General features: G+C 50.2%; 2 protein-coding genes across 18 annotated transcripts in view; both read left to right on the top strand.

Annotated features, from left to right (window-relative positions):
* The window catches only part of CARS1 (cysteinyl-tRNA synthetase 1), a 57948-nt gene extending 57290 nt beyond the window's left edge, over window positions 1-658 (top strand). For all 7 annotated transcript variants that reach the window (XM_011721268.2, XM_011721270.2, XM_011721265.2 and 4 more), the window contains one exon: window positions 341-658. In XM_011721268.2, coding sequence (XP_011719570.1) covers window positions 341-475 — 135 coding nt within the window. In that variant the 3' untranslated portion in view covers window positions 476-658. The remainder of the gene's footprint in view (window positions 1-340) is intronic.
* Window positions 659-10103: 9445 nt separating this feature from the next.
* The window catches only part of LOC105469761 (nucleosome assembly protein 1 like 4), a 47284-nt gene continuing 42005 nt past the window's right edge, over window positions 10104-15382 (top strand). For 2 of the 11 annotated variants that reach the window (XM_011721273.3, XM_011721280.3), the window contains exon 1: window positions 10104-10235. Coding sequence is in view for 1 of the 11 variants with exons in the window: in XM_071074084.1 (XP_070930185.1) it covers window positions 11568-11589 (22 nt within the window). In the remaining 10 variants the exon portion in view is untranslated. The other 9 variants (XM_071074085.1, XM_071074087.1, XM_011721278.3 and 6 more) reach the window with 7 other exon arrangements.

The raw sequence follows: 15382 nt of genomic DNA, 5'->3' as shown, positions 1-15382 counted from the left end.
TGGCATTTGGATGTGTTTGCTGTGTACCTTTGGGCCGGCTGTGTCAGAACTCAGCCATGGGTAGGCTCTGAGGGGCACAGTGCCTCTCACCTTAGTCAGGAAGCACCCCCAGACTCTGGCCGCCCCTCTCCCATTCTTAGCTGCTAGAGCTGGCACTGCCAGGTCAGTGTGCCAGCACCAGATCCGTGTGCTGGCTCCAGAGCAGCGTGGCGACTGTCCAAGCAAGAAGACATGGCTGCGTCAGGGAGACGCACACTTTGAGACAGGAGGGCAAAGAAAGGGGAGTCGGGCTTACCCAGGTGCAGAGGAGACCGACAGCCACTGTGCTCTGGCTTTTCAGGGTCTGCCCACACATGACGCGGAGGGCAAAGAGCTCAGCAAAGGGCAAGCCAAGAAGGTGAAGAAGCTCTTCGAGGCTCAGGAGAAGCTCTACAAGGAATATTTGCAGATGCCTCAGAATGGAAGCTTCCAGTGAGGGGCGCAGGACTGACTTTTTAAACCGTTGCGGACTAGCGGCTCCTGTCTGCCTCAGTGACAACGCTCCAATGCTCCAGTCATGCTTACAGTTGCCCTTGGGTCCTAAATTAAGAGTTGTGTTCATGTAGGTTCATGTCGTCATTGGCTCTGAGACATTATAATAAATTTTTCTGAACAGTGAGACCCTCTCTGCCTTGTTCTGCATGTTCAGCACTTGGCAGGGGGCCTGGTGGCCGGCCAGGGCCGCTTGGTCAGCAGGTCACAACCTAGGTGCTTGGGTCAGTTGAGCTGCTTCAGCTGGCCGAGGAATTTCTCCCCCATGCTGATGGCTATCGGCTAATCTCTGGTGTGTGGGCACATTTGGAGGTATTTGAGTAGGAAAAAGACAGGCTCAGACTGGCAGAGCCTGCTGAGCCCTAGACAAAGGCCACTCAGTCTGCCCTCGGGTTCTGATGAATAAACACACTGCAGGTTTTCCTAGAGCCATTCCATACTGGGCAGCAGCATAGCCAGTGGCTCAGCAGGCGGGCCCCTGGCGAGCTGCCCAGAACTGCCGTTGGAGACAGCAAGTCCAGGATGTGCATGGCTCATGGGTGAGATGTGGGGGTGTTCTCAACACAGCAGGGACCTTCTGTCCCCAGTGCCCAGTGTTGTCCTTGCCACCCTGCCCCTACACTTGGTTCACCTGGACTGAGAATCAGCACCCAGACGCGAAGGTGCTTACCCATCCTTGGCTGAGGAGGGCGTAAGCAGAAGCCAGAGCCTGCTTCATGCCTGTGGAAGCTGGTGCCAGGCCATATCCATCCCGACAGAAGACAGTCATTGGTGCTGTGGACAGCCGGGGGACACTCTATCCAGTGCACGTGGCTGGTGGCAGCAGCCCCAGCATGGGGAGTGTGGCAGTGTTGGGTTGTGGGCGCGCCGGTTCTTTGTTGTTGCCCTCCACGCGCGCTTGCTGTTTACTGCAGTAGTGTGTGACACAGCAAAAGGCTGGAACCAGCCTGTCTGTGCATCAGCAGGGTGCTTGGCACAGCTTGAGATCACCCACCCAATTATGTAGGGAGCACTAAGCTTATAAATCAATGGGGACAGTCTCTGGGTATTGATAGGTCTGACTTTGAACCTTGTCAGTGTTTTTTATATACATATATATAAATTTAAACCAGCAAGAAAGAAAAGTCCCCCAAACAAAATAAAACAAACGTGTTCAGTTATCTGTTGCCACTTAACAAATCACCCCACAACTTCATGGCTGAAAACAACAACGATCATGTGAATAACTCATGGCTCTGGATTGACTGGACTCAGCGGATTGGTTTTCAGTTGTAGGCAGATGGGGTCATCTCTAGGTTTGTGCCTGGGTCCCATACTGGGGCTGCTTGGGCACCTTTTATCTCTGTGTGGTTTCTCTAGCTTGGCGGCTTCGGGGTGGCTGATTTCTGTCACAGCAGCCTGTAGCTCCAAAGGTGCAAGTCCTGAGAGAGAGAGAGACGGGAGCTGTCTGGCCTTTTAGGATCTAACCTCGGAGGTCATGTCCTGACTTCCACTGTCCTCCCTAGTGGAGGCCGTCACCAGGCCCACCCACGTCCATGGGGAGGGGGAGGCATAGACACCACCCTGTGATGGGCATTACTGGGTTCCAGAAGGGATGGGAAATACTACTGTGGCTATTTCAGAAAGTACCATCCGGCACAAAACGATAAATCAAATTGGCAACCTCAAGAATTTGAACTTTCTGAGAATTGGCCATTTTTTGCTACACATCTTTAATGGGGTATCTTCTAAGGTCAAAAAAGGTGCAGAAAAGTCAAACAATCCAATAGTTTGTTTTTTTTTTTTTTTGAGACGGAGTCTCGCTCTGTCGCCCAGGCTGGAGTGCAGTGGCCGGATCTCAGCTCACTGCAAGCTCCGCCTCCCGGGTTCACACCATTCTCCTGCCTCAGCCTCCCGAGTAGCTGGTACTACAGGCGCCCGCCACCTCGCCCAGTTCGTTTTGTTTTTTTTGTATTTTTTTTTTTTTAGTAGAGACAGGGTTTCACCTGTTAGCCAGGATGGTCTCAATCTTGTGACCTTGTGATCCGCCCGTCTCGGCCTCCCAAAGTGCTGGGATTACAGGCTTGAGCCACTGCGCCCAGCGCAATAGTTTTGTTGTTAGTAGTAATGTTGACACTGTAATTTTCAAACTCTATATGCCAAGACAAATAAGATCACTGACACCCAGGCTGGAGTGTGGTGAAGCAATCTCAGCTTGCTGCAACCTCCACCTCCTGGGTTCAAGCTATTCTTTTGCCTCAGCCTCCCAAGTAGCTGGGACCACAGCCACGTGCCACCAAGTCCAGCTAATTTTTGTATTTCTAGTAGAGATGGGGTTTCACCATGTTGGCCAGGCTGGTCTTGAACTCCTGACCTCAAGAGATCCGCCCACCTCAGCCTCCCAAAGTGCTGGGATTACAGGTGTGAGCCACTGTGCCCAGCCTAGCAACCAAGTTTTTAATGTAAAAGAAAAAAATACAAGGATAAAAATCAAAGAAGTCAAGGAAAAGCACTTTACTATTAAATATGAATTAGAAAATAGGAAGTAACTTGTGATTTTAAAAAGTAGGTTGTTTCTTGGCTGTGTAGATGGGAAGGGTGGAGAAGCAAGGCAGCCCTGGTGGCAGTGAGCAGCCCCAGCCCCGATCTGGGGCTCTAAATCCCATCCCCCTACCCCCTGGAGAAATGGCCAGTTTCAGGTCTGCAGCAGCAGGAGTAGCCAAGCACTCTTGTGCCCCAAAAGGGGAGCCTTCGAACACCAAGAAGTCAGGTCAGAAGGACACTGGACAAGCTAGTGACACATAGCAGCTGGGTGGTATGTGTCAGGGGCATTCTGCTGGGTGGAAAAGCCACCCCTGAAAGGTTGCCTACTGTGTGATTCCATGTAGATAACATTCTCAAAATCCAAGCTGTAGGAATAGAGAACAGATGGTGGTAGCTGGGGTTAAAGATGGTGGGGGGCAGGTTGGGGGAGTGACTGTACAGGGACAGCGGGGGGTGGGGGTTGGTGGGGAGGGCACGTCCATGTTCTCGTTGCCATGGTGATCACACAAATCTGCATGTGTGATAACACAACGTAGAGTCACACACATTGTACCAATGTCAGTCTCCTATGTTGATCATGAACTCTGGCCAGGCAAGGTGTGACCATCAGGAAACAAATTTTGCAGTTTTCTGGGAGCCTGTACTTACTGTAAAATAAGGCTTCAGGAGCTCCTACTGGCTAAGTTTGGGACAATTTGAACATTGAAAAGAATGATTCCAGCCAGGGCAACATAGTGAGACCCCATCTCTACTAAAAATAAAAAAAATTGGCCGGTTTGGTGGTGCACTTGTGATCCCAGCTACTCAGGAGGCTGAGGTTGGAGGACTGCCTGAGCATGGGAGGTGGAGGCTGCAGTGAGCTGTGATCACACCACTGCATTCCAGTCTGGGTGACAGAGCAAGACTCTCTCTCAAAAAAAAAAAAAAAAAAAGATTAATCAAAACCCAGGCATCTATTTATTCTCAAAAATAGAGAAAGCTAAAACATATTGTCATTACTGGAGGTGGCTCCTGTGTCAGCTTTCTGTAGAGTTACTCATTGGTGACAGAACCAAGTATTTCACCTTGCATGGGAAGTGTATTTCAGAAATGGCCCTAGCTGAAAGGAGAAAGTTGTTCTTTCCCCAGAGATGCCAGCTAAGGGAAGAAGCACCAGGATCAGACATCTCCATTCTGCAGCCCCAAATGAAGTCATTGATTCAGGCAGGGGCTGACCATGGAAGCTGAGACCCCTGGGTGAAAGCTGGTAGGTGCTGGATAATTTCGTGGTGCCAAAGTGTCACCTTGTGCGTGGCTTGTAGGTTTCCAGGAGGGGATATGTGTTACTTTCTGATGCCGGGCTCTGGCTCTCAGCCCCCCCCACAAAAAGAAGGATTTCCTCTAAAAGTATAAGTCAGTATTGAATGAAGCTTTTAGGCTAGGGCTCCTCAACCTTGAATGAGAATATAAACTGCCCAGGATTGCTTGTTAACACAAATTCCAGTTCAGACCTAGGAGGAGCCCGAGAGTCTGCATTCCTGCAGTCTCCCAGCTGTGGCCTGTGCTGCTGGGCTAGAGGCCCCTCAGGAGCAAGGCTGTCCAGCTCACTTCCTGTCTGCAGGAAATACTGGACCCAGAGGGACAATGCAGGTGAGGCCATGAAGCAGCCACCACACGTGTGCAGAAGGTGGGGCATTCTGCCAGATGCCCAGCTGGTGTCTTCAATATGCCTGCGTCAAAGGGAGCAGAATAGGGCATAAAAAAGGACTGGGAGAGATTCAAGAAACAAAACCACCAGGTTTGAGGGATAATCTTTGAAGGATTTGAACAAACCTGCTGTAAAGACATTTCAAGGGGGGCTGGGCGTGGTGGCTCACACCTGTAATCCCAGCACTTTGGGAGGCCGAAGCGGGCGGATCATTTTTAGTAGAGATTCCATTTCTACTAAAAATACAAAATAATTGGTTGGGCATGGTGGTGCATGCCAGCTACTCAGGAGGCTGAGGAAGGAGAATCACTTGAACCCAGGAGGTAGAGGTTGCGGTGAGCTTGAGCTGAGATCGCGCCATTGCACTCCAGCCTGGGCAACAAGAGTGAAACACTGTCTCAAAATAAAAATAAAAATAAAAATCAAGAAATTTGAATGACCAGGTATTGGATGACAGTCAAGATTTTTTGCTAATTTCGTTAGTGTGGTGATGGCAGCTGCCTCCAGAGGTGTCTTTAATGAGATACAAAGTAGCCTGAAGCCGGTAACTCAGTATCCTTCAGCCAAGGAAACTGATGAAGCCCAGCGGTCACCCCAGCAGCAGCAATCCCTTCCACAGTGTATCCTGTCTACCAGCCTGTGCTGGAAACCATGTGTCAAACGTCCTGACAACCGGGCCATGAGGAAATACCCTTGTCTGTAGCTGCCACGACTGGGGTGAGCGGAGGTTGGCCCAAGGCCACGGTGCCATCCAAGGAGACAGGAAGGAGTGGCCTGTGCCCCCCCGTTTCCAGTGGTGAGTGCACAAAAACGTATTCAGATCGCCAGGGGCACACCTGGTCCCCACAGCTGAGGAAGGCCTGGCTCTACCTGGACTGGAGTAGGGTCAGGCTGTGGCCCCTGTTTCACACCCCCTCCCCCATTCAGAGTAATTCTGGGCCGATTTTCTGCCTGGAGTTTACCCCCTCTGAGTGCCCACTACCCGGTGTGCCTTCTCCCTGCCCTCCCCTAACTTCCTCCAGTCTCCCCAGGTTGGGTCGAGGGCCTGCAGTGACAACAGGCTGGCTGGCCAGGCCACTGGCTTGGTCCCCAAGAGGACCCCAGCACCTCCCTACCCTGCAGTATCTTGCTGTCAGGCTGCAGCAGATCCTTCTTGATCAATGTGGGGTGGACACTTTTCTTAACTTGTATAATATTAGTTTGCCTGTGAAGTGTTTCTTTTGTGTACATGAAAGCTCTGTTCAGCTGTAAGAGCCAGATTTACATCTTCCTGTTTTTCCACAAAGAGCAATCTTTGGTGTCTTTACTATAAAAAGTCATGTATTCATTATTTAAAAATAAATAATATAGAAAATTTCCAATATAAAGTAGAAACTGAAAGGCCCTGTGCCCTACCTCTCAAATCCCTGCAACATTTGGGGTACAGTCTTCAGATGCCTTCTTTCTGAGGCTGTGAAGTTTACAAAGTCACTCCCTGACTGTGCACCCCGCTTTTGTGCACAGTACACCATGGGTGTTTTCTGTTCTCCATACACCAGAAGAAACCTGCCGCCTCTCTTGGATGTCTCCAGGGCCCCACTTTGTTAATGCCCCATAGGCTGAGCCACCACCCTACTGAGGAGGATTTGGGCATTTCTGAGGCCTAGGCTCCAGCTCTTGGCGGCTGCGAGGTCGTTTGAGGAGTAGCGCCCCGCCGCAGGTGAAGGGCACGGTCCCCTCCAGGGCCAGAGCCACTTAGCTGGGGGCATTACAGGGGTTTCTCTGTTTTCTCCTCTGTTTAATGGGACAGTGATTCCTGCCTCTACTTCCAGGCCAAGGTGTAGCCATTGTCAGTAGCACCCAGGTAAGGGCACAGCTCGCCAAGTGCCAGGCACTTTTCCAGGTGCTGGCCATGTGAAGGAGAAACACGTGGTGTCTGTCCAGGACAGTCTCCCGGAACCCCACTGAGCACAAGGCAGCCAGGATCAGAACCACAGGCAAGGCAGCCTCTGGAGGGGACTCCTGATCTCCAGGTTGGAGAAGGCTGAGATGGCAGAGGGGTTGTAGACAGGTGGGCTCATGCCTGAGGCCTGGCAGAGGCAGCGCTGGGAAAACGGATGAAACCCACCGAATGCTGGCTACCCTGGGAGTCCTGATCCCAGTGGTCCTCAGCCCTGGTTGCATGTCTGTCATCTGGGGACTTCTTTTTTTTGACACAGGGTCTTGGTCTTGCTCTGTCACCCAGGCCACTGCATGATCACAGCTCACTGCAGCCTCCAACTCCCAGGCACAAGTGATCCTCCCACCTCAGCCCTCAAGCAGCTGGGACTATAGATGCACCACCATGCCTGGCTAATTTTTAGATACTTGGTAGAGATGGGATCTCATCATGTTGCCCAGGCTGGTCTCAAACTCTTGCGTTCAAGCAATCTGCCCATTCGGCCTCATTACCTAATTGCATCTGTGAAGACTCTTATTTCCAAATGAGAACCTTCCAAGGAGAGAAACCACCAACCACCAAGAGAAAAACACCACCACCACAATCATTCCAGTTCCAGCAGATCTCGCAGGGAGCAGGTCCAGCTGCCCCCAGCCCCAAAGCCCAGCTCCCTCAGAGGCTCCACCCACCCGGATGCCACCCCCCACCAACCCCAACATCTAGGAGCAGCTGGATCCCATTACTGCAAATGGACTAGAGACTTTATTAGACGGGAGGAAGGACCCTCAAAACTTCAAATGCCCAGGTTCTTGTGTCGTTTCTTTCCTTGTTTATGCTTCCACAAAGCATAAAGCATGACCATTGTAGAAAAGTCTGAAAGTCTAAATAAGTAAAATAGGAATTGAGAGCACACACACCCTCTCCTAAAACACAGATGGCCAGACAGGACTGAGCACGCTGTGTGGGTCAGGGCTCAGCTATGCACCGGTCACCTCTGAGGGGTTTTTACGGTTTTTGTTTTTGTTTTAATTAGTTTCTTTTTCTTTTTCTTTTTTTTTTGAGACGGAGTCTCACTCTATTGCCCAGGCTGGAGTGCAGTGGCACGATCTCGGCTCACTGCAAGCTCCACCTCCCCAGTTCACGCCATTCTCCTGGCTCAGCCTCTGGAGTAGCTGGGACTACAGGCCACCATGCCCGGTTAATTTTGTTTTTGTATTTTTAGTAGAGACGGGGTTTCACCGTGTTAGCCAGGATGGTCTCGATCTCCTGACCTTGTGATCTGCCTGGCTTCGCCTCCCAAAGTGCTGGGATTACAGGCATGAGCCACCACGCCTGGCCTCTTTTTCTTTTCTTTTCTTTTTTTTTTGAGACTGAGTCTTGCTCTGTCGCTGAGGCTGGAGTGCAATGGCACGATCTTGGCTCACTGCAAGCTCCGCCTCCCGGGTTCACGCCATTCTCCTGCCTCAGCCTCCCGAGTAGCTGGGACTACAGGCGCCCGCCACCACACCCGGCTAATTTTTTTGTATTTTTAGTAGAGACGGGGTTTCAAACTGTGTTAGCCAGGATGGTCTCGAATTCCTGACCTCGTGATCTGCCCACCTCGGCCTTCCAAAGTGCTGGGATTACAGGCGTGAGCCACCGTGCACGGCCTCTTTTTTGTTTTTTTTGAGACAATATACCCCTCTGGTTACCCAGGCTGGAGTGCAGTGGCCCAATCTCTGCTCACTGCAGCCTTGACCTCACGGGCTCAGGTAATTCTCCCATCTCAGCCTCCCAAGTAGCTGGTATTACAGGCCTGAGCCACCATGCCTGGGGAATTTTTTTTTTTTTTTTTTTGGAGCGGGGGAAAGGTGCTCTCACTATGTTGCCCAGGCTGGACTTGTTGTCTCTACCTCCCAGAGTGCTGGGTTTACAGGCCTGAGCCATGGCGCTCCGCATTAAATTCTTTTTTTTTTTTTTTTTTTTTTGAGACGGAGTCTTACTCTGTAGCCCAGGCTGGAGTGCAGTGGCCGGATCTCAGCTCACTGCAAGCTCCGCCTCCCGGGTTCACGCCATTCTCCGGCCTCAGCCTCCCAGGTAGCTGGGACTACAGGCGCCCGCCACCTCGCCCAGCTAGTTTTTTTTTTTATTTCTTAGTAGAGACGGAGTTTCACCGTGTTAGCCAGGATGGTCTCGATCTCCTGACCTCGTGATCCACCCGTCTCGGCCTCCCAAAGTGCTGGGATTACAGGCTTGAGCCACCGCGCCCGGCCTAAATTCTTTTTAGAGATGAAGTTTCACTATGTTGCCCAGGCTGGACTTGAATTCCTGGGCTCAAGGGATCCTCCTGCCTCAGCCTCCCAGGTTACCTCTGAGGTTTATAACTGACGCTATGTTCTTAATCCCTCAACCAGAAGCCTTTAGATGGTTACAAATTTTCCCCATTACAGGCATGACTTGCTAATAATAATAATAATTAGCAATTGTTTCAAAAGTAACCTCACCCCCAAAAAAAGAACGTTTCTGAAAAAAATGCACAAGACTTGAAGACCCCCAATGGCACGGTTGAACATGGAAATGACTAGCCTCAAAAGCCCCCAGCGCAGGGGTTATTTTCTGATCAAATTGGATGTCTTTCTACAAAATGTGATGTGAAGAGGCTGGGGCTGTTACCTTCACCCCAGCCCAAGCGGCACCCTGAGAGGGAGAACAGGGTGGGCGAAACGGGCCAGCTCCTCCCCAGCCCCCCGCCCTGCTCTGCTTCAGGGGCCTGATCTGAGGGCCCAGTGCGCACTGTTTTTCCTCCTTGTCCGACAGTGTCTCCCCCAGGCCAGAACTAGGTTGCTGGGACACTGCAGGGCTCAGGGCGTGCGGGAAGAGACGCAGGAAGTGGGTAGTCCCGTCGTGTCCGCGGAGGCGACCCAGCCTCGACCTTTTCGCAGAGGAAGTGAAGTGTTATCCAGCCTGGGACCTGGGGGATGAGCAGGGGTTAAGCTTAGGTCCCAACCACTAACGGGACTGGTTGAAAACGGCTCCCAGGCGGTGGGGCCCCCCGCGATGTTCTCAAGGAGTAGCGCCAGGGGACGACGTGGGAGGTGGGGTTCTCACACCAGCGGGCGCACGGACGGCTGGAGGCACCGACCCGCCGCGGACGGGATTGAACTAGGGAACTGGGAGGGCGCAGGAGATAAAGACGGCCGGGACCCACGGAGACAGGTGGTGCCCAGTGTCCCGCGAGGATGCAGTGCCAACTGGGGAGGGTCCCGGGAGCGGGGACCCAGGCCGGCGCAGAACCACACACGTGGTCTGCACCTCGCCCCGCCCCATCTAAAGAGGCGGAGGAACGCAGGGCGAGGGCAGCGCGGAGGGATATTTGCATAAGGCGGGGCGATTCTTCGGTGGCTTCTGATTGGCTGCCGTCTGCGGCGCGAAGCGCAGTTGACTTGCGCCGCGCTCGCCCAATCGCAGCCTGTCTTGCTCGCGGAGAGAAGAGCTAGGAGCCTCGGCCAATGGGAGGCGGCGTTGTTGGCGGCCACGGCGGCGCAGCCCCAAAGCGAGCGAAGCCAGGGTCGCCGCCAGTGCCGCAGGAGGCGTGAGGTGCGGAGACGCGGGTGCTGGGCCGGTAACGGCGGCTGGGGAGGGCGGCTGGGCCGGGGCGGGCGGTAGGGGCCTCGGGGCCGGCGCGGGCGCGGCGGCGGCCATCTCTGGAAGCCGCGGGGCGGTGGGGCAGGGGCGGGGCCGCGTCCTCGTCAGAGCAGGTAGCGGCGGCCGCGGCGGGCCTGGAGCCTGGGGCTTGGAGCTTGGGGCCTGGAGCCCGGGCCTGGGGCGCTGGCGGGCGGCCCCTCCCAACTCCCGGCGCGCCTCTCCCGGCTGCCGGCCCCCCTGAAGGTCAGGGCGCTTTGTTCTGCGCCGCGGGCGGCCTCCTGGGCGGCGGCCCCGCGGAGGAGGCGAAGACGGCTAGAGGCGGCGGCCGCTCAAATCTCCCGCTAGCCCGGCCCGCCCCGCGTGCGGGGGCCGCGGCGGTTACACGGCCGGGCGCGCCGGAGCGTTCAGGCTTCCCGTTTTTAAGGTGGAGACGCCCAGGACCTCTTTATTAGATGTTGATGAATTTGAGTTTTTCCGTAGGGCGATGGTCATCGTGAGCCTCTGTGGGGTCAGGCTGCGCTAACTGGGGTTTTGATGTCAGTTTGGTGTGGCCGAGGGCATGTCTGACGGGGAAGAAAGTCCTTGGCGTTGCTTCTTAGCTGTTGGGAGCTGTGCGGTGCGAGCGAGATGGGCGGCGTGCGCTCCCGGGGACTGGCCTGAGTAGCCTTAGACTAGTTACTCGCGGGACTTGGTTTCCCAGCCAAGGTGGGCAGCAAGTCTGTTTACTGTTTAAAACCGTCTTTCACAAGGGAAAAGCAAAATCTCCCAAAAAAAAAAAATTGTACACGTTATGAATGGAAAAGTGCCATGCTTTTCTTTCAGTTCAGAGATGGTGAAAGAGGTCACATTTGTATTTTTTGACCTGACCAGTGTCTTTGTTTTTTTTCAATTTTCCCCTTCTAAATGCTTTCCGTTCACCCCAGCGAAGGATGGCCTGGTCATGATAAGACTTTTCACCGTCCACAGTTCACTAAGTCTGATTGCGGGGCAGGAGGCAGACAAGTTTAGGGTCCAGGAAAGGGGACTCCAGCCTTGGGACCTTTAGACCCTAACGTGCGTGTCACATCACCTGCCTGAGTGACTCTGCGCTCCTCTGGCAGGAAGGTCCGCCATTTCATTATGTTCTCGGCAGAATCGTCGGGGCACATTCATCTGTGCTGTTCACATACCCAGTCTGCATTACTTTTTCCTGTAGTAATCCCTGTCTCATCTTCCTGCATTAGGTGTACGGTATAAAATAGACTTTTAAAAGTTATCTTACCTTAAAAATATACAAGTATGTAGATGAGGTTGTTGGACCTTAAAGGTAAGTCTTTTTAAGTTACTGCCTTGCAATAGGAACTGTATCTCTAAATGACTAATACCTGCACTACGCACCAGGGACTCCTTCAGCCTGTTTGCGTGTATTAACTCATTTCGTAATCTAATAACTCGTGAGATAGATAGTATTGTTTTTCCATTTAGCTACTCTGGAAGCTGAGGCCCTAGGAGGTTACGTATAATGACTTGTCCAAGGTGATAAAGCTTAGGTAAAGACCCAGGCAGTTTTAACTTTACCCAGGGTTACTGCTTCTGTAGAGGGAATGAAAGAATTTTTAATCACACGTTGTTTTCACCATTGTACTAAGCCTCACTGAACTCGAGCTTACGAGGTTTTGAGCTGGTTGATCATTTCCATCTCAAATTATTCCACAGCATGCCAAATGCCTCCCGTAGTAGAATTTTGAGATTCAGACCGGGATGAGCAATTACTAATAGAATAAATAATATGCAAATGTGAAATGAAGTTAAGAGAAAGGAACGTGGTGATAGAATCGGGATATATTCCAAAGATAAAATGAGTGACTACAGAGAGAGAGAAAAGTTAGTTATTTAGTAGTAGTTCACAAGTTTACTTAGAGACATTTTTACTAGAATTTTAGGGCCTCATGATGTGATTTTTATGGACCGTTTTAACACGTTACTGCTCTTTTTTTTTTTTTTTTTTTTTTTTTTTTTTTTTTTTTTTTTTTTTTTGAGACGGAGTCCCACTGTATCGGCAGGCTGGAGTGCAGTGGTGCGATCTCCGCTCACTGCAGCCTCCGCCTCCCGAATTCAAGCAATTCTCCTGCCTCAGCCTCCCGAGTAGCTGGCACTGCAGGCGCCCACCACCATGCCCGGCTAATTTTTGTGTTTTTATTAGAGACGGGGTTTCACCATGTTGGCCAGGATGGTCTCGATCTCTTGACCTCGTGATCCACCCGCCTCAGCCTCCCAAAGAGCTGAGATTACAGGGGTAAACCACCGCGCCCGGCCTACTGCTGTCTTAAATAGCTGTTATTACATATTCAGTTGCAGCCTTTTTTTTTTTTTTCTGGTTGAGCAGTGTTATTGCTTCAGAATGTCTGCAGTTATTTGTGCCTATATGTCATGGCATCTTAACACTTTTGTGAATTTTGTTTTGTAAGCTTTAAATCCGGTACTATTTTTCAAAATGAATATGGAGTAGTCATTGGAGAAATTGGTTGAATTCTTTGCAGTAGCAAATAAATTGTATTCATTTTTAAGTTTGATAACCTTGGTAAACTGAATTCTGCAAAGTTTACACGTGTTTTAGGATCCCCTCAAAATGTACAGGGCATTGTGTTTTGCAAAATAGCCATTTAGCCATCAGATTCTTCTGTAGAATTTTGATCTTTTTGCCCATGTGAGAGGTAGTTCTTATTTGTATGGAGATTAAGTACCTGCGGATGGGATATGTTCATCACCACTTTACAGTATGAATTTGAACTTGAAACTGAAGTGAAAACTTTTCTGTTAACCTGTCAGAGTTTTTAGTAGCCTCTTGTTATTGACCACATATTAATTCCCTATGTTAGTTATTCGAAGCTAAGTGTGGGGACTGAAATCTTTGTTTTTCTTATTTTGAGCAGTTGATAGTCTCTAGCATCAGGAGGAGGTGACCTCAAATATGTATGTATATATAGTAGTGCTTTTCTTCCTTCTCTTTCGTTGTCTGCAGTTTAAAAACTGTTGTGATAAGTTTATGTTGTACTTCCAAAAATGTTGCCAAAGAGCCTATATTTTTCCATTTGTTTTGGAAGAAAATTACTTTGTGGGCAAGAAGGTGATTTAAATTCCTGACGGCCTAAGAGGCGTCCGCTGTGTGAAATAGGCCGCTGCTGTTAGTGCTTGAGATCGATGATGGTTTGTATTTGGTTAAGACACAGAGATGGACTTGTTGGGAGTTTGGCCTGAGATCGCTAGCTGAGGAATGCTTGCTTTTTTTCTTGAAGGGAAATGTGTTTTAGGCATCCAGAGTAAAAAGCTGGTGTTACTTAGTTTGATTCTTCGACCACTATGGTGATAGGAAGTAGCCAGTCTGTGCAGGAAACTGCTGTTATCCGGCCTCAACTTAGTTTTTGTGGGACCTCTTGAGGTTAGCAAATTTATGCCTCCCGAAACTATAGTTGTAAGGTTTGTCTTTGAGCATATAGTAATGGAAAAACCCTTATCAATAGGTAGATAGTAAATAATTTTGTATTTGGCTGCTATGAAATTTTTAAGAAACAGTTTGTGGTGATGTGAATTTGTTTTCATCTGGCAGTCACTGGTTTTTCCACCCTGCCCTCTTAAGAGAACAGGGTTGCTTTAATTTGTTTGCCAGAACTTTAAATTTTGCATTTAGTAACAACAGAGGCATTGTGTTTTTGTAGTATGAAAACAACGAAAGATCACTTTGTGAACTTTACTTTGTGATATTGACCACTTGCTGTGTAGCCTTAAATTTCTTACAAGTATCCCCTGTTAACTGTTAAACACAAAATCTATGTTCATTTCATGTTCTTGGGACCTTTAAAAATGCAGCGTGCATTATCCAGAAAAGCCTGTTCAAAAACAAGGTGAGATGGTTTTTGTTTAATAAACTTGTGGTAGAAAGAATGACTGTACACTTTTATGTGCAAAGGTTTTAAGTATAATAATTAAAATAGTACTTGTTTACTCAGTTACTGAAAAGTAGCTTTCAGTGATTTGCATCTATTTCCTTATTCATGAGCGTCTTCTATGTGCTGGGCACAGTTCTAGGTACTGGGGTCTCCCGCTGAATAAAACAGAAGTCTTTGCCCTTGTTTCTGCTGTGGGAGACAGACGAACAAGTTAGATGGTGGCAGGTGCTTTTGAGAAACAGTGGAGAGGAGTAGGGACTTTGGTGGTTGCAATTTGAAATAGGTAGAGAGGGAAATGCCTTACTTTCAAGATGACAAGATCTTACGGTGTCTCACTCTGTCTCTCAGGCCGAAGTGCAGCGGCACAATCTCGGTTTACTGCAAGCTCTGCCTCCTGGGTTCACGCCATTCTCCCGCCTCAGCCTCCCGAGTAGCTGGGATTACAGGCGCCTGCCACCATGCCCGGCTAATTTTTTATATTGTTTAGTAGAGACGGGGTTTCACCGTGTTAGCCAGGATGGTCTCGATCTCCTGACCTCGTGATCCGCCCGTCTCGGCCTCTCAAAGTGCTGGGATTACAGGCGTGAGCCACTGCACCTGGCCAACAAAATCTTTTAATATGTATTGGATTAAGAAGTTAGCGTCATTGAGTCATATACTAATGAACTGCCCAGAAAAGAAGGGTGGAGGAGATGGGAGTTTACGCCACAAGTAAACGTAGTGTTTCAGTTAAGGAAAGGAAATCATTTTTTACTTTCTTGAAACCCCAGGGCGTGGCACCCTACAAGTCTCTGAAGAGAGTCTGCTGCTGTTTGGAGGCAGGTATTTCAGTAGATCTTGTAACCAAACCTCAATGACTAAAGCAGTGTCTCTCTGTGTCTTCAGAAACTGCTTGAGACAGGCACGTGTGTGCATGGAGTCCCGGACACCATGCATGCTGTGTACTGGTAACACAGAGACAAGCTGTCACTTGCTAGCAGTAAGTTAAGCAAAGATTTCTTGGCAACCAGTCTCATCCCAAGTCTTGTGCTGGGCCCTAGAACCGCTGCATTGGGCAAGTAGACAGGCTCCCTGCCCTCGTGGAACTTGTTCTTTAGTGGGCAAACGTGTATTATTCATTGGTTTTTTTTTTTGGAGTTGGAGTCTCGCTCTGACGCCCAGGCTGGAAGTGCA

The sequence above is a fragment of the Macaca nemestrina genome, chromosome 12 (assembly GCF_043159975.1).
Source record: "Macaca nemestrina isolate mMacNem1 chromosome 12, mMacNem.hap1, whole genome shotgun sequence".
Taxonomy (NCBI): Eukaryota; Metazoa; Chordata; class Mammalia; order Primates; family Cercopithecidae; genus Macaca; species Macaca nemestrina.
This window is presented reverse-complemented; position numbering and strand designations above follow the sequence as displayed.